This window comes from Rhineura floridana, chromosome 16, assembly GCF_030035675.1.
Source record: "Rhineura floridana isolate rRhiFlo1 chromosome 16, rRhiFlo1.hap2, whole genome shotgun sequence".
NCBI lineage: Eukaryota > Metazoa > Chordata > Lepidosauria > Squamata > Rhineuridae > Rhineura > Rhineura floridana.
In genome coordinates, this window is record NC_084495.1 from 18,174,881 (window position 1) to 18,194,354 (window position 19,474).

Here is a 19,474-nt window from a genome sequence, read left to right on the forward strand (position 1 = left end):
CTCTGCCAACCTCGCTGCACAATTGGCCTTAGAGCATGTTCTAAAGTTGGCGTTCTCATGACTTTTCCTCCACTCTCATTCTGTTGTCTCATTTTTTCCATTGCGTCAAGCTCTGTGGCAAACCACGGGGGCACAGAAGCTCAACTAAGTGGGAGAGGGAGTGACCATGTCCGCTGTGTGGGTCATCTCCTAATTCCAATTAATTTTGATTGACTGATTAATTCCTCCAGCGGTGTTCAATCTGCATTCATTGTTGATTTTACTTTCTCCCACAGAAGGCAGTAGAAGCCATTCACGTTTATGGGAGAAGCCAAACGCAGCCTTTCACAGTGATGGGCCAGTGCTAATAATAAACCTATAAAATACGAAGCTACCCTATTTAATCCTCACAAGTCCCCTGTGAGGTAGTGTAGGTTAAGAGGTAAATTAACTGGTCCACAGGTACACAAGCTGCAGCCCTATTGAGAGCCCTGTTGCTTGGATCTTGACCTTGGAGTGCTCTCACATTACTGGCCTGACCCCTATTTTGTTGTGGACTCTGTTGCGACTCTGACTTTGGCTGGCCCTGGATACTGCCTTGGTGTTGCTCTCTTTGGTGTTATCGCTGGGAAGTCTCCTGCCTTCTTGAGAGAATAGAACATGGTATAAGCCTTCAAAGCACCAAATAACTTGGGTCTAGGTTAGATGAAGGATGGCCTTTGCCATATAATCAAACCAGTACATCAAGATATAAAACCGGATATAAAGTGCATACAAATAAATTAGTAAAATAATTTGCATACCAGACAGCGATGCAGATCCCTTTTAGCTATGCTCTGTACTCTGAGTCATTCTTTTAAAACAGGGGCAGGGAACAGGCATCACTCGGCTTAGTCGTATGCAGCCTTTGGTGTTGTCTCAACATTCTCTGCCCACATTTCATCCACTTTTGGCTCCAGTTACTATCCATTCTTGGCTCTGTTCCCCCCCTCCCTCAACCTGACATTGGCATGCATTCCCCCCAGTAGATCATCCTCCCAAGTAGATCACCCCTTGAGAGAGAGAAAATGTTTTCCCTCCCCTGTGTTAAAGGGATAGAATGGTTTCATTTCTGTGACGAGCATAGCTTTCGATGCTACTCTATTAGGAAACCTTGGTCTGGATCCAGAGGTTCCCATCAAGACTCTTACTGTCAAAGGAAGGGAGCCTTTGGATCCAGCCCACTGACCTCGCAAAAGTCTACTCATCAGGAAGAAACCGTTTTAAAAAAAAAAAATGTAAAAAGCAAAATTAAAAAATGCAGCTCTTTGTTGTTGCCAAAAAACTCATTCTGAATTGATCTGAAAACAAAAACGTGAACCCTGAGTATGAAAATTATACAGCAGCATGAAAAATAATCCCATTCGCTCAAAGTTGTTTTTGGAATAAAGACCGCTCTTGTTCACTCAGGGGACCGCCACAGTTTCAGAAAGCATTTAGAGTTTATGCAGAATTCATTCAGAATGCAAGGATGTGACTTACAAATGTCTTTGAATCATTCACATAAATATGCATGCATGCCATTTATAACAGTAGCCTTGATGAGAACACACAGGGTAACTGACTGCAAGAAACGCTTAAGAGGGTTACATTAAAACAGAATATGAAGAGGTGGTTAGAAATCACAGGACAAGTGACACCTTATTCTGATAACCTGGTGATAAAAAATGTAGGGCATGATGTATAGGCAGGGATGTTACCACTGGGTAGACTGACTAAACACTGTTTCTAGAAGTCTTAAAACGGTGTTCAGAATTAGCAACACACACAGGGGCAAAGGTGGTCCTGTACATAGAAAATAAAATCATTACAAGTTGGAATCTTTTAAAGGAGGATGCGGCTGCTTTTCAAGTTAATTGAAAAGGGAACTAAGAGAACATTCTAAAACAAATATTTTTAGTGAAAAGCAATTAACCTTCTTAACAGGCCTGGTGTCGGCATCCTTGGACAGTTGCCAACAGCCCACTGTTGCCAACAGCAGTGCCCCCTGGTCTCCATTTCCTGGCACTCCAATAAGCGCCAGGCAGCCGCCATTGTAATTGCCTACCGCGTCCCAGATGTTATGTCACTCTGTTGCATTGTGGGCAATTAGGACGGCAGCACTCAATGGCACTCGCTGATGGAAGTGCCACTTCTACCACCACTGCCGTCATCCTCCTGGTCCTCTGGTAGGCCCCCCGCTCACCTGCCCATCATACCAGGTGGAAATAAACAGGAGGGAAGGGGCTGGCTGGCTGCTGACATGAGAGACCCACCAGAGGACCCCCTCTTACCTGGAGATGACTCTGCTACTTGCCCTCCCTCCAAGGCGCTGCAATTGGTATTTTAGCCTCACAACCATAGGAACATATATAGGAGCATAGGAAATGGCCTTAGACTGAGTCAGACCATCAGGCCTTCTAGCTCAGTATTGTCTGCACTGACTGGCAGCAGTTCTCCAGGGTTTCAGACCACAAGTCTTTTCCAGCCTGGAGATGCTAGGGATTGAAGCTGGGACCTTGGAGCATGCACAGCAGATGCACTACCACTGAGCTACAGCCCTTCCCAGAAGCTCCGTTTAAAATAGGTTGGGAGAGGGCAGTGGTTCTCAAACGTCCCCTGTGGACCACCAGAAAATTACTGGAGGCCTTGGCACAGCAATTAAAATAAAAAAAGTTTGTTGTTGTTGTTGTTATGCAAATCAAGGCACTTACCTAATTTGCATTTTAAATAACTGTAATCTTGCCTTTCTAATGCAATGGACGTGCCTGTTTTTGTAAGTAGAGTTTGGTGAAGTTGATCTCCATCAAAAATAAAATAAAATAAATCAAATTCAGAGCAAACTATGGCTATCTCAGCTGTCCCACAACCTTGCCATGGGCCACTTGAATGCAGCTCAAGGACCACTAGTGACTAGAGACCACAGATTGAGAACCTCGGGGTTAAATAAAGGACACAAATAGGGATTTCTCAAAGGCCACACACTGACCCTCATAGAAGAGATTGGGTTTGACCTTGGATATCGAACATCAAAACTCAAGGCCCTTGCTCCTGCGGGCACACATTGGCTTTCTATAGATATGTAAAAGCTTCTGAAAGCAACTTCAAGGTTTGATGAGAGAGTGATGGAAATAGAAACTGTTACTAACAGGAAAGGAAAACACTCTGGATGATGACTGCAGACTGAACTGAGAGATGCAAAGATTACTTGCAACACCACACGTAACAGCTGCACCAAGGAACAGCTCTGAATTAAACTTTTCATATTTTAAAATTCCAGTTAATGAATTAGCAATAGAAAGCAACGTACGACAAAGCTTGAGGGATTGGCCCACTGAGAATCAGCCCACCAAGAGAGTCCCTCACAGGCTATTGTGATGGGGGGGGGAGAGAAGAGTGGGGAGGGCCACAGGTTTAATATCCTACGGCCACTGCAATTCCTCCACAGCATTCACTGCTACGCAAAGGAAGGCCTAAGCACGAGTTGCATCCTTAAAAGGAGGATTTATTTCCCTCTTACAAACATGTGACCACAGAAAAATGAAAACAGTTAAGTGTTCAAAGGAGATGAATCAGTTTAGCCAGTATTCCCAGCTGATCAGTTTTTAAAAACAAACAAACACATCTCTTGCTTACCGGCAAAAGCACTGCGGGATCTCCCCTTGGCCATACAAAGGAAATAAGAAGGGAGTGTTACCATAACGGCCAAGGCACTGCAGGAACTTCTGGGTCGCCTTCAGCCCATCGATGGTGCAGCAATCGGCCTCTGAGACCATCGCAATGGAATGCAATATGAAATGTTGCAGATTGGGAGTCAACTTCCGGGTTTTTAAGTAGTCTGAAAATTTACAATCCTTATGACCTGTTTCAGGGAATAAAAGAAAGGCTAAGAGGTTAGCAGTTCTGGATAATCAATTTTGCAACCACAACAACAGCCAGCCTACCAACCAAATACAAGACATGCCACAGTCAGAAGAGGACTGCAAGAAGCTCCCTTGCACTGACTCAGACCATTGGTCAGTCTCACTCAGTCTATGGCGCTGAGTGGCTCTCCAGGGCTTCAGGTAATGAATCTTTCCCAGCCCTACCTGGAGATGCTGGAGACTGAGCCTGGGACCTTTTGCCTGCAAAGCCAATGCTGTACCATTAACCTATGGCCATTCCCATGTTAAGAGATTATGTTAACCAGCTTTTAGGCTTCAGGGTCTTTTTGAACTCTACCAGGCAACTCAGAGGATACAGTTCCTCCTCTACATGCACACTAAGCCCAGACACTGGATTTGTGATTTTTGCTTATTACTACATTTATGTCCTACCTTTCTTCCAAGGAGCTCAAGGTGGGACACTGTGAGGTAGGTTAGGCCAGAGCTTGGAAAAGTTACTTTTTTGAACTACAACTCCCATCAGCCCCAGCCAGCATGGCCACTGGATTGGGCTGATAGGAGTTGTAGTTCAAAAAAGTAACTTTTCCAAGCTCTGGTTAGGCTAAGAGACAGTGACTGGCCCAAGGTCACCCAATGAGCTTCATGGCGGAGGGGAGATTTGAACCCTGGTTTCCCAGGTCCTAGTCTGACTCTAACCAGTACACAGCACTAGCTCACACTGTTTGAGATATATTTCCTCATCACACTTCTTAAAACACAAACACCAACGAGCGCATTCCAGTTGTTCTCTCTTGCCTCAAGGAACGAAACCATCACTCTATGATCCTGGTTCCGCTTTGGAACCACAGGCAGCGTGTGGATTCCAACGCTTTCACTGAGCTCCACATGCTCAAAGGTTTCACCATCAACTTGAATGCTCAGGACAGCTGCACACATGCACAAGAGCTACCCCCAACACGTAAAGTGAATGGAGATCACATGGGACGCCTCTCAGCCAGAGCTTGGAAAAGTTACTTTTTTTGAACTACAACTCCCATCAGCCCAATCCAGTGGCCATGCTGGCTGGGGCTGATGGGAGTTGTAGTTCAAAAATGTAACTTTTCCAAGCTCTGCCCTCAGCACATGAGATATAATATGGAGATCTAAACTGGGGACTAGTGTAACATTTTAGAGACAAAAGACATAGACATTTAACCATTCAATGAAAATGACAGATGGGATTCTTCCATTCAACAGATACAAACCTTGATATTCATCAGGGTGCTGCTCATACTCCAAGCAAAATGTCAGAAATCTCATCAGCATTCTCTTTTCTACCATAGTCAACTGTTTGCTGTTGAAGACATCAGCTCTAGAACACGGAACCTGCAATATAGTTGGGATGTGTGTGTCATTTTCCACCATTCCAAAGATGTACAGGGGCAGGAAATGATCTGTCTTGAAGAACTGGAGAAATCTGTATTTTTATAAATATTATTTAACATGAGAGTTTTAGGCTTAAATTGTAGTCGATTGCAGACACCATGGTTTGATCGGGCTTAAGAAGAGGTCAGGAACAGGTCATGGGATTGTTTGTGTCCACTCCTTGCCTTGGTGGCACAAATTCTTCCTGCCCTCTCACAACCATGGTTTGCTCCTCAAATTTAAATGCTGATTAAAAAGGAACTGTGATTAGTGTTAATCACAGTTATGGCTGAAGCCAGTGTGTTGGACCCAAAGATTTTCTTTCACCAGAAAAGGACAATTTGTTCCACCGGAGAAAGGGAATCTGGATCCAGCAGAATATAAACTCTAACCATGGTTATGGAAGGTGGTTGGAAATTAGCACCAGGCAGAAGGAAGATGCTTAGGGGAAGAAAAGTGCAACACCACAGCCCTGTTTCTTAGCCATGGTGAGGAAGACTGGTAATGTTACATTTGCACCCACCTTATCAGTCATACTTTCTATTGTTTATTACATTCAGGTTTAGCCAATCCAGAGTATTCTCAAGATCACCAGCATGGATCACAACATACTCTCTATACAGAGGGAAGTGCCTTATTATATGAATCAAGACAGCCTGATTTCAGCATGCTTAAGGGCTAATTAGATCACTCATCTTTTGAGTAATCACTTGGATTCCCCCTTATTCAAGGCTTTTGCTCTCAAAATGTATCTTTCAGAACTGGCCCACAGAGCTCCTCCCTGGCCCTATGAACTTCTGTGCTAAAATCAATGCAAACTTCTAATTTTTTTTCTGCCCTGAGGCATAACTAAAACACTCACATTTGTTGCCTCTTAGCCTTTTCTCCTTCCCATTTAATTAGCTACTCATATGCTATTCTAATTGACAAATGCTTGATTTTGGGTTGTATGATGATCTTGAGTTTTAATCAACCCTGTTTCAGTGCCAGACACTTGTACCCTTCAAGGAAATCACCTCTTCTCCTCACGGAAACTAACATTATTTTGGTTTACATTTTCCTAATTTTCCATCAGCATTTTGTAAAAAAATAAAACTGGCTGACTACAGACTTAAATCAGAACAGATCTTCTTTTCTTAGTTCTGCTAATAAAACTCTTTATTATGCCCTCACTAAGCCAACAGCACCTCCCTCCCTCCTGAACACCCATAACATATCGGGAATAACTGCATCATTTCAAAACCTGTTGATAATATCACCTTTGTTATATCAACAGTCACTTGGACACAACTGGGGATTTAGAGCACCATTCAAGTTAACTCTCTCCTTTTACCTATTCTCTAAGATACTTCCAGACCTCAGGTACACGTGCTCCTTCCTTGCCACTCCAATTCCCTTCCTGACTTCTTTCTTTGGGCAAACCAAAATTTTTGCCATTATAACTGAATTGGCAAACTTTGATTTGCACTTGCCCTCCAAAACAGAACTGGAAATCCACTTCAAAAGATGGCTTCCGACTGGGGGTTGAAGGGCAAACCAAACTTTGCAGTAACCGCAGACAAACTATGGTTTGCTTGAACAAGAGAGCATGAAGAGAACTGTAGCGCACAAACGGGAGAAGGTGGGAAAAATGGAGTGTGTGAGCTTGAGGCTTAAATCCTGGGCCTGCATCATGGGTTGACATCACTGGGCATGGGCTTAGGAGGCCCACTGCCATCTCCAGAAGCCTCCGGGCCCTACTCCTGTCACTACCTGTCCACCTACCCTCTCTCAGCTTGCGAGCAGTGGTAAGGCGGCAGAGATGGATGGAGCAGTGTCCCACTTGCCTCTGGACAGTTGTGAGGATTGGGGCCAGAGAGAGAGCGGGGGGCAAGCAAGTGAATAGTGGAGAGGAGGAGATTGGCCCTTGTGAGGCGTCCTTCCCTGGCTCTCCCTGTCAGGTTCCTACCTGCTCGTAGTTACTGCCTGTCTCTAGGCACCACCAGGGACTCCACCAGTCCAGACCGCTCTCTCTTATGATTTCTCTCCCCGCTCTAGCACAGATCTCAACAGATCCCCCTGCTAGGCAACCACCAGTAACGTCCCAATACTAGTATTCCCAGAGACTCTGAATACTGGTATTGTTATTCTCTTCACCGCTGCCACCATTTGTTACAGTTCCCCTTCAGCCTTGGTCATTACCTTACCCTCCCTTCTGGTCTGTGAAACCCCAGCCAAGGATCAGGCCTTTGGTAAACCAAATTAAGTATTTATTACAGATAACAAAGCTAACAAGATTTCTTCTTAAGGCACATAAGCATATGGTTTTACTCAATACTAATCCGAACTCCACCTCCCTCCTGGTAAACAACTCTCTAAACCCCACCAAGCAATCCACTCTTTCTCTTCTCCCCCCAGATTCCACAATTCACCACCTCACATTCACCCAGATTTACCTGTCATCCTTTCATTTATACTGTCAGCCATTTTAAACATTCAGCCAATCATCAAGCATTCTATTGCCCATTCACTCCCCCTCCTCTTTCACTACTTACCATGTATACTCTAAACAACCAGCACTTACCATATATACATTAATATATAGGAACATCACAGCCCTCTCAAAAGGGGTTCCCACTAACAGCATCTTACCCAAAGGTCCTTCAAATCCTGGAGCTGGTTCGTCTTGGACCAATCAGATCATGGTTTGGCCATTATACCCAAACCAGCCCATTATTTATAACACAGTATAAGTAATATCATGATTTGTAAAGTGTTGAAAAGATTTCCAAGGCTATTACTATATCCAAGAATGAAGGAAGGTATTGCAGAAAGGAGGGGGGAAATGGTTGCATTAAAAGTTATGTCTGCTTAAATTTGCTCTTTCAAATGAGTCACAAACTCAGCTTATGTACAGTACCTGTTCCACTCTCCCTTCTCGAAATGCAAGAATCCGGGTGACATTTTTGAACTCGGCATATCGGCTAACATTTGACTTAATTAGGAGGTCGATCAACAATCCTCGGGAGTACAGTAACTGCACAAAAGAAAACATATCTATATATATTTTAAGAAAATCCAACTATTAACTGACATATTTTCTTTCTTGCTACCATTGTTAACAAGGATCACACTATCAAGACTCCAAAGTATTTAGCAAATTATAAGTGTCATTTAAATGACAACTGCTGGAATACCATTTCTAGATCTTAATCCTTCTAACAGCTAACTCAGGTGATGAATGCCACCAGGACTGTGACCAGAATGGGGCAAGTGAGAAACAAGAGGAAAATGTCAGCATGCTTGGGGGGCACTTTGCAAGAGTACAAAGAATCTTCATTCTTAAAAAATAACAAAGGAGCAAACCACACACACAGCCCCCAAAAGACCACACAGACACCACAGCCCAAAGAGAACAGAAAAGCCCCAGAATGTAGAGTGACAGTTGAAAAAGAAAAAGAGTACACGTGGAAGGTGATGGGATATCGTGCTAGAAAAGAATGCCTGGCTTTAACCCTAAATGGGAACACTACTTTTACAAGGCAGGATACACTGCAACATTTTGTTGCAGTTGCCACTAGTCTATATGCTAATGCCAAAAGTATTAGCTTTCATGTGGACATGAAACTATTACCAAGATCACAAAAACTTGGTTCGGGGCTTAAATTTAAAAAGTATACTTTTTCAGATGAAGTGGAAAAAATAAGACTGCTCCCCTACTGTCCATAACGCTAGATCCAACGGTCCATGGACAGGCTTCAGGGGGTTCGTGAACCGGTCACAAAAAAATAAATAAATTTCCAATGCAATAAAAAATAATGTATTTATTTATGGTGGTCCACAGTTTTCATCATATTCTCAAAAGGATCTGTGATGCCAAAAAAGGCTAAGATCCATTGCTCTAGATCTTCTTACACTTGCCACAGTTTTTGGAGGTTTCAAATTTTTGCATTCTAGCTGTATTAGGCTCAAGGCAGGATATGCATGATCTTTGTGAACATACCTGAAAACCCCTTGCTCCAGCTCAGCTCCTCTCTTGCGCAAGTGGGGAAAACAATCTAAGCAGCTGCAGTATTTTCCATTATGTATGAATTGGAAGTGATGGTTAATGGCTTCCAAACAAGCCAGGATTTGAAAACCAACTTTAAAATCCTGGCTTGTTTGCACATCATTGGAAGCTCTGGTTAATGGCAGGTTCCTGGTTTGTTCCCTTGCTTATGCAAAGCAGAGAGCTAAGCAACCACCACGCAGGTTCACCAGGCCGGTTGTCACTGTTGCCATACATTCTTTGTACGTCCTCTTCCTCAATTTTTTGTATTTTTGAGACCACCAAACTTAAACTACTGTCCTTATTTCTGCAACATCCCAGCATGCAGCGTGCGCACAACGGTTACAAGCTAAAAACATAAAACTTAATCTTCTAATACCTTTGTTCGCGTTATATAAGGTGAACGTTTATTACATATTCTGGGAAGGACATGAATGTAAAACCCCCAGCACAACACAGATTACCTAACTTTGGGGGGGGGGAGGAAAAAGAAAAGAAGCAATGCTCCACTGGAGAAAGTGACTTATGCAGTGCCATCACTCTCAAAGTCTTGAGGAGATAACTTTGAAAGGCCTAGAAAGGGATGTGGGAGTTTGACCGCCAAATCAGAACTACGTCTCGCCTTGACCTCCAGTGGAAGTTCACAGGGGCACGATGGGACAAGGCAGGCCAGAACCTGGAAAAGTGTGAAGTGAGTAACTTGCTTTGACACAATTACAATAGGGGGAACGTAGAAAGCCTTATATTTGAGTCAGGTCATTGGTCCATCTAGCTCAGTACTGCCTACTCTGACTGGCAGCAGCTCTCCAGTTTTTCCAGCAGGGCTCTCTCCCAGCCCCACCTGGAGATGCCCAGGAATGAACCAGGGACCTTCTGCATGCAAGGCAGATGCTCTACCACTGAGATACAGGGGCATGAAAGGGGCAAACCCAACCCAAAGTCTTGGATCATAGACCTAGTTGCACAGGTCTCAGGATCCTGGCTTCTGCCACCTGTACTAAACTTGGCACTATATTTGCAACTCTACTACCTGGCTTCATAAGACAAAAATAATGACCATCATTTTTACCTATTCAAATCCCAGATTAGCAAAGCACCATTCCAAAAGGGAAAGGTTTAAAAATTGTCTTGTTGCAAGACCCAAGATGGTCAATTCTATCTCAAAAGCAAATGATCACAATGTGCTTTCAGCATATTTTAGCTTTGGTTCATTTTTTGTTTTGTTTTTGTGTGTGAGAGAGAGTCTTTAAAGAATGACAAAATGTTCTTTTATAAAGAGACCTATGGTCCTAACAGAGCAGAATACTGGGTCTCAGTATCATCATAATTATCTCGGATCGCCTTTGAAGCCTCCAAAGGAATCTTTTTAATGAAGCAAACAGAGTTTTTAAAAAAGAAAGAAAGAATACTCAGGCAATGACCTCCCTACCTTAGAAATTAAATCAATATTAAATCGTCTCCCTTCTTTAACAATTTGGGAATAAGTAATTGTCCTCGGTTCAACTGCAGATTCCGTTACTGATGCAGATTCATTATTTTCTATTTCCGAAACAGACTGACCAGACGTTGCGTTGTCACAGAGTACCTCTCCCAGAGAGGTCACTTCTACACCATCCTTGACAGCTGTATATTCTCGATCACTGTTGGGGAAAGTTTCTTCACTTTTGGTCCCTGATGTCTGATCCGTCAAAGGAAAGCACTCACTCTCAGCTTCTGGGGTAGCACAGACTTCGTCTACAACCTCACTAGAAGCAGCAGCAGCAGAGACAGGGACTTTCAGAAGTGCACCAACTTCTTCTACATCTTCAGCTGGATCCTGACTGATTTTTTTCAAAGTGAGAGCCAGAGTGAGAGAGAAAAAAGAGGAAAATCAGTCCCCAAAGTTATCTTGCAACTTGGAAGAGCGACTTTCACCAACTTATCAAAATATTGTAGGAACTATGCCTGCTTTGCCTAGGCGACATAGATCCATAAGACATATAATTGCTCCTAGTACTAATGTTCAGGGGGTGAGTATCTATTATTTATTTTATTATTACATTTACTTATTTTATTATTTCATTTATATCCCACCTTTCCTCCAAGGTGCTCCAGGTGGCAAACATGGCTCTCCTCCCTCTCTATTTTGTCCTCACAACAACCTAGTAAGGTAGGTTGGGCTGACAGACTGGCCCAAGGTCACCTAGTGAGCTTCATGGCTGAGTGGGGAACTCTCAGTTTCCCAGGTCCTAGTCCAACGCTCTAACCACAAGACTAGTTGCTTATGTTACCAAAACACCAGAAACCAAGAATAAGAGGGTGGCAGAAATAGGCTTGGGGAAACTCCTTCCAGAAGTATGAAAAATGGTAGAGGGAGGCAAAACCAGCCCTATGAGGACTAAGCATGCTCAATGGTTTAAACATGATGACTTCTGTTGGAGGGGGGAGAGGAACAAAAAATGATGGGGGGTAGCTGGACTGCAATGAAGTGGTTAGAATACTGAATAGAAGCATCCACTGCAAATGTTTGTCACAAGTCCCACTTGCATTTACATAATAGCATAGAACTACTTGTAGGTGCACAAGCCCCACCCCCAAAGCCACTGATTGGTCAAACTACTGTAATGTAACAGAATGTTTACAAAGGGCTCAGGGGGAATATGTCAGCCACATAGCAAGTTGACAAACACTGCAGCTTTGGTGGAGGAGGTGAACGATCAGCTTAGATGGAAGAATACCACCCCACAGGGACTGAGGACAGAAAGAGCTACATGTTGTGGATTGCGTGCAAAGACATAATCTGAAATATCATTAAAAGTTTTTTAAAAATATGTATCAGGAAATAAAATCTTCATCTTAATACTGGCCTTTAATGAAACATAACAAAGACACGCTTTAAATCTTGCTGCTGGGCCCATTAATCCATTGGCTACCTATCAGGATGAAGGTAAGGAGGTCAAAGGAGCAAGGTCAGCAGATGTGGCAAGTCTTCAGCATCTTTCCTAATGGCAAAATCCTTAATATTCTCCTTCTAAGGCTGCACTCCACACTTGAAGCTCATCTTCCTTTTTAATCTTCAACTTCAAGGAAGCCTACCACGGCAACTAGCACTTTTGAACTTGGAATTTCAGTTTATGCTACCAACGGAGATGAATCAAATCAGTGTCCTTATTAGTGGGGGAGGCGGGGGAGGAAGAGTTCAGCAACAATTCTGCATTATCTTTTTATCTCAGCCACTTAGTTATTAATCCACCAAGTAAATGTTCCAAGCCTAGCCGTCAACTAATGAACTGCTATTTGAAAGGTGATCTGAAACGATACAGCAGTAAAACTTCAGTAGTTATCAATAAAAGGTAGAATTTCCCCAGCTGCCAGAGGTAAAAGCTACTTATTTTTTTAGGCCCTTTACATCCATCTCTGATCTAATTAGCAGCCAGACTATTTTTTTTTAACAAGACAGACCTCTGAGTGAGCTGGGCTGAAATAAAACTCATCACATCACTGAGCCCAGAACACTTCTGTGTATTTCACCCAAAGTATCTTTCTGGAAATATTGTTGCTATCAACATTATTTTTTCATGTCAGGGCTGAGGGGTTAAGCTACATGTGACATCAGTTTTGGTTTTTGTCATTTTGTTTAACACAGCTGCAGAGGGGCGAGGGTGGGGTGCAAATTGAATTGGGCAAGGATGGCTAGGATAAGGATGTTTTAGTTCCCCCATTTTTCCATGATCAAATTATCCCTCCCCTGAAAGCCACTGTTCACCCTACTGTGTGTGGGGTGGGTGGGGGAAAAACAGATATTGTTCTCAGAAGGCCTGCTTTGGAAGCCTTTGGAACAACAAGTAGGTAATGAGATAACAAACCTGGAGATCTTGTCAATTATCTGAATTATTCAGAGAACTTCATGTGTATATATGTGTATATACACATGCGCACACATATATATAGTGGCCACAGTTTGGATAACTTATATTTTGTAATTTTTATTCTATACACATATACTTGCATAAGTTTGCATGTATAGTTGTTCACATTCAAACCATCACTATCATTTTATTGTCACTTGGGTTCCTGTGACTTTGACTTTATGGTACTTCGAGAAATGTACATGAAAGCGAGTACAAATTTTCAGGTGGACTTCAAAAAAACAGACCCAAAAGTATGAAGAAATGAGGCACAATGACCTTAAGACCTTAGACTACTGTACGTGGGGCTGCCTTTGAAGACTGTTCAGAAACTTAAATTGGTACAAAGAGCTGCAGCCAGAGTGCTAACCGGGGCTGGTTACAGGGACCATACAACTCCCCTGTTACAACAGCTCCACTGGCTGCCAATTTGTTTCCGGTCACAATTCAAAGTGCTGGTTTTGACCTACAAAGCCCTATACGGCTCAGGTCCAGACTATTTGACAGATCGTATCTCCCTACATGAACCTGTCCTGGATTTGAGATCTTCAGGTGAGGCCCTTCTTGTGTTACCCACACCTTCGCAAGCACATATGACGCGGCCACGAGATAGGGCCTTTTCGGTGGCCGCCCCTAGGCTGTGGAACTCCCTTCCGAGTGAGGTGCGATCAGCTCCCTCCTTGCCGTCTTTCCGGCGACAAGTAAAGACTGTTTTATTTCAACGGGCATTTGGGATAGAGAACGACCAGGATTAAGTGTCATAGGTTTGGTGATTACATTATATGACTTTATTATTTTAAATTGTCCGCTGTTTTTAACCTATATTTTATGGTTTTAATTTTTCTCATAGTTTAATTCTTTTTTAATAATATACTCTGTATGTTTTAATGGTGTTGTTTTTAGTTGTAAGCCGCTCTGAGTCCTATTGGAAAAAGGGCAGGGTAGAAATAAAGTTTATTATTATTATTATTATTAAGACTGGAGAAAATGAGAGAAACCGAACTTGGCAGATTCATCGATCCCTAGTTTCAATAACCTATTGTAAGCTACAGTCCGTGTAAACTGAGTGCACATTCTTCTCCTGTTTACTCCTACTTTCATCTCTCTCTGTTGTTTGCCTTATTTCTATTTTTTGGTTGAAGTCCCGGGGTGGGGGGGGGATGTTAAACTTGTTATTTGGAAAGTATAAAACTCACTAGGTAAATGACACTAAATAAAGTAAATAAGCAGACAATCCTCCCAGTCCACTTGCTGCGCCCAACAGCAGAAAATGAAGCAGAAGAAAAGGGTTAACACCTCTTCCACCAGGGGCGTTGCCCCAATCATCTCTACACCCACCCCTCAACCCTATCCACAGCTGCTATTAAGTTTTGTTTTTAAAAGTCAGTAAATCTGACTGTGGAAGTCATGGGTAGCTTGACCTACAGCTTAGAATTCCTTAGAACTCGAGTTTATCAATTTTCATATAAAGGGAGAAACAAGAATCTTCCCTGGCGACCTCTTGAGTAGAGATGTAGATAAATCCCCAAACATGCAGCTCTTTCAAAACTTAGGATTTCTGTATTCACAAATGGTTTCGAAGAAGGGTGTGGAACCTGTGGGCCTCCAAGTGCTGCTAGTCTACAGCTTCCATCCCCTTGGACCATTGGGCCACGCTGGCTGGGGCAGATGGGAGCATAGTCAAACAATGGCCATATCTGTACTATACACTTCAAGCTGTATTATGCCACTTTAAACAGTCATGGTTTCCCCTGAAGAATCCTGGGAACTGTAGTTTGTTAAGAGGAGCTGAGAGACTTCTTGGATACACCTATTCCCCTCCCAGAGCTACAATTCCCAAGGTGGTTTAACAATCAATCCCTCTTCCCAGAGAACTCTGGGAACTGTAGCTCTGGGAGGGGCAGAGGGGTCTCCTACCAACTTCCCAGGATTCTTTGGGGGAAGCTATGGCTGTTTAAACTGGCATAATACTGCTTTAAATGTATAGTGTGGATGGGGCCAACATCTGGGGGGCCATAGCTTCCCCATCCCTGGTTAGAATCACCACTTATACATATTAGACATACACTGAAGAGGGAGAAGCCAGCTTTGTATCTCTTCTTTAGAGCAACCAGATACAAAAGAAGAAGAAGAGGGATGTATGCAAAGAGGGATGTATGTACTGCAAAGCTCACATGCACCCAAGCAAAATGGAAATACTGTTTGGTGTTCGTAACAGTGAATACAAAACCAGAAGACAGACATTCCTCATTTATATGATATACAAATATTCTCCCTTTGCATCAAACCACCACATTTGTATCTCACATTTCCTCCTGTGAGTTCGGAGTGCCATACCTGGATAGGAGTTACCCCCATTTTATCCTCACAATAACTGTGTGAGGTAGGTTAGGCTGAGAGATGGTGACTGGTGCCAGGTTACCTAGCAAGCCTCATGGCTGAATGGAGAGGATTTGAACCCTGTTACCCTGTCCCTAGTGCAACATCCTAATCGCTAGCCCACACTGGCTCTCCAAAATTCTGTCAGGTTTTTTATCGCACCCTGCCTCCAAGGAGCTCTGCCAGAAATCGCTGTCTATTGCCCTGTGTGGTGAAAAGGGTCACTACAGTTTTTAGGGAAGAACCTTACAAACCAATTCTGCCCAAACTGGCCATTGGCTCCTCCCAGGCTGGAGAGGGTATTAATGAGAACTTCCTGGCTCAACTGTGCTTTGCTCAAGCAACTACCAGAGTTTGATTGTGCCTTGCTCTTTAGTGCCAACACATGCTTGTACTCCAATCTTACCTTCTGGTTTCTCCTGTGATCAAGATAGCTGTTCAGCCCAGATTCCCCACTTCGTGGCTCCTGACTCACTCTAGTGCCACTTCCCATGGCCCAGCCCTGACAAGCTCAGATAGGGATGTCAGGTGTCTCTCCCCCTGCCCCATTATCCTCACAATAACCCTGTCAGGTAGGTTAGGCCAAGAGATAGCCCAAAATCACCCAGCAAACTAAACTGGATACTCAAAGCAACTACACCAGACTAGCTGACTGTAAGCACTGAAACCTTACTAAGAGCACCATCCTAAGCTTGCTTCCTCAAACGTAAGGCTACTGAATTCAGTGGGATTTCTTTCTAGGATCAGTCTCCAAAAGGTCGCCGCAATTATGAGAAATTTTATGCCTAATATTCAACATCCACTTCAGCAGGTGAAAAAAAGGAATCCAGCTAATGCACTATCTTGATGTTCATTTCAAGGATTCGCAGGCACTTTATAACAGCCACCAAAATATTTTTGTATAAAACGTAATTCCCAAACAGAACGGCAGCTATAAAAACGGGGCGGCGGGGGGGGGGGAAGACACTCAAGTTTAAATCTTTGTGCAGGCAGAGTAATTTGTTTATTTATTTTATAATACTAACTCACAAAAAGCATACATCTGCAGCACAAATTGTGGTGTAAATTCTGAACATTATCTAGTGTAATCCATTAATTAATGCTAGTAACAAAAAAATCTCAGAGCCAATGTGTCTTATTAATGCCTCGTAACAGCTACCCCTTCGGATAGGTCAAAAGAAAAATTGCCAACCAGCTGGTTAATTTATGCAGCACAGGTGTTCACTATTTATTTTTCAGCCATTTGCCTTTTTTTCCAGTACTGCTTGTTGCGGAGATGGTTTTCTTCCACTTTGATGGATGCACTTTGTTCTGTGGCCATTCATTTCAGCTTTGCGCACTATATCACCACTGCTACCCAGCTGTTTTTACTCTTTCAAAATAAATGTTTAATGGCAATTTCATAGGAGTTCTGGGAAATTAAGCAACAATAGCAAAAACTAACCGACGCATGTAAACTGTCAGAAGAGCTGTGATCAGCGTTCTCTCTCAAACATTAAGCGATTAAAAGGAATGGTTTTTTTAATTGCTGTTTTTCTTTTTTAGATACATAACATAAAATTCAAATAATTGACAAACTATTGACAAATAGCCAGTTCACATGCAACAGCCAAGCCATGATCTGATTCATGTTTTCACTTCTGGGTTGGAGGCAACACAGTTTGGATGTCATAACTCGATATGGTATGCTTAAACCAGGGAGTGAGTGAATTGGTTCACGAGTAACAGCAAGCCAAACCTCGGCTCAGCATGAATGCAAGGGGGTTCCCCCGAGAAGCGCTGTGCTCCTCCCCTGGTCCTCTTGCTGCCATGCTGCCCTGAGCCAAATCACAGTTTGATTTAGTGCATTGTCCGAACTCAGGTTTGTGGTTTGCCCTTCTAGAAAAAACCATGAGCTGTAAACCCAAGAACAAACCTTTGTTACAACTTGCAGTTTGACTGGAGCAAGACAAACCATGAGCCCAGGTTTGGATGAAAACTTAAGCTGAACCATGACGTAGCTCATGGCACCAGCAGGACAACAGAAGGAGCAAAGTAGCCACAATCTCCTTTCCAAGAGCCTGCTTGTTTGCCCCAAGACGTGGTTTGGCTGAGTGTTATGTCTGAACCAGCTCCCTAAGTAAATATGAAAGACCACCTCACCCTGCATGAACCTGCCCATCAACTATGTTCTTTAGTAGCTCTCCAATATTAGCTGAGACACATTTGGTTTGGACAAAGGGCAGAGCTTTCTTGGATGACCCACTCCAACCCTGGAATTCTGCCTCGCTACCCACAGTGATAGTTCACCCAATGGGCTGAAATCAATGTTCAGCAGCAGCAGATACGGCCTGACAACAAGGGAGAAGCAGTGGACAACCACCCCCACCTCCACCCCATCTATTCTTGTTGCTTTTCCTAACAGCTAAGGGAAGGAAGCTGCAGGGGAAAGGAATGCAGGTGAAGTAAGGGTTAAGCACTGCTCTCCCCCTCCAAGTTGTGGCCTTTCCTCCCTGCCCCCAACCCTGCAGCTCTACAAGGGCGCCTAAGGTTCTCTGACTGATGCCAGCAACAAATGTCTAGTTCAGTTCAGCACAGGACACTTGCTGGATCAGATCAAAGCTCTGCCTACCTAGTCTACTGTTTCCTAACAGTGGCCAGGCAAAGCTCTGCCTACCTAGTCTACTGTTTCCTAACAGTGGTCAGTGGCCAGGCTTCTGGGAAGCCTGCAAGGAAGATGGGAGGCAATAGCCCCTCCCGTGATGATTGCCCCCTGCTCCCAGCAACTGGTATTCAGAGGAACACTGCCTTTGAACAAAGAGATTCTGCTTAGCTATCACAGGTAGCATCCAGGCAGACTTTATAACCGAAAAACTTGCATGGGTGAATGTATGGGCCATCCCAGACGTAACCAATGTTTCTGAAAGGGGTTGGTCCACATGTCTGTCTGCCTATCATCATGTGCAAGTACATCAGTACATCACGTGTGAACCTGGTCATAGCTGACAAAAGAACAAAAAAACAAAGTGGTTGGTTTTTACACTGGAATCCTAGATCCCGCAGGATTTGCAAAAGGGAACTGGAAGCAATCCAGTACTCCTCTATACTACATCAAGGAAATGAGTCAATTAAAGAGTTAACTGTTTGACACTTTTATTTTTTTCACCCATCTGAAACATGCCAAAACAACCCTTATTTGGGTACTGCAGTAAGCAAAGGTTTAAAAGGTCTGACTTTTCACAGTGAGAACAGAGACAGCCACAGTGAAAAGAATAGGGGCTCAATAGATTTCGGCTGGTCCTGGTAACTCATCACATTTGGGCCCAATGCCGACAACTGCTCCTCCCAGAATTAGCGGTCAGTAAGGAAGAGATCAGTTCTCCAATGTTGAAATCAGTGTTCCTGGATGGGGTTAGTTTGGCCGCAGCAATCAATGCTCTGGTAACCTCTTGACTGGATTACTGTACTGAGTTGCACATGGGGAAGCCCTTGAAGACTCTGAAGGTTCAATTAGTGCAGAATGCAGATGCCAGAATTTTAACCTGTACAGTCAGATGGAATCACATTACCATATTCTAAAGGAATTACACTGGGATCCATATACCTGAAGGATTTCCTCCCCCCATTACCATCCTGCATGTACTCTGAGATCTTCTGAGGAGGCTCTTTTCCATGTTCCACTATTGATTGATTGATTGGTTGATTTAATTTATATCCCGCCCTTCCTCCCAGCAGGAGCCCAGGGCGGCAAACAAAGCGCTACTGAGGGAAGCTTACTAGCAGTGATGTGACACAGAACCTTCTCTGTGATGGTGCCCCAATCACAAAATTCCCTCCACTCACAAGTCCACTCAGCACAGTTGTTGCCATTATTCTGCTGCCAGGTTAAACCTTATTTGTTTGCTCAGGCACTGTAA

General features: G+C 43.5%; 1 protein-coding gene across 2 annotated transcripts in view; it reads right to left on the reverse strand.

Annotated features, from left to right (window-relative positions):
* The window catches only part of CHM (CHM Rab escort protein), a 76,717-nt gene that overhangs the window by 32,146 nt on the left and 25,097 nt on the right, over positions 1-19,474 (reverse strand). For both annotated transcript variants that reach the window (XM_061598531.1, XM_061598532.1), the window contains exons 6-9: positions 10,742-11,132; positions 8,185-8,301; positions 5,126-5,246; positions 3,634-3,859 (exon numbers count right to left, since the gene is read on the reverse strand). In XM_061598531.1, the coding sequence (XP_061454515.1) occupies positions 3,634-3,859; positions 5,126-5,246; positions 8,185-8,301; positions 10,742-11,132 (855 nt within the window). The remainder of the gene's footprint in view (positions 1-3,633; positions 3,860-5,125; positions 5,247-8,184; positions 8,302-10,741; positions 11,133-19,474) is intronic.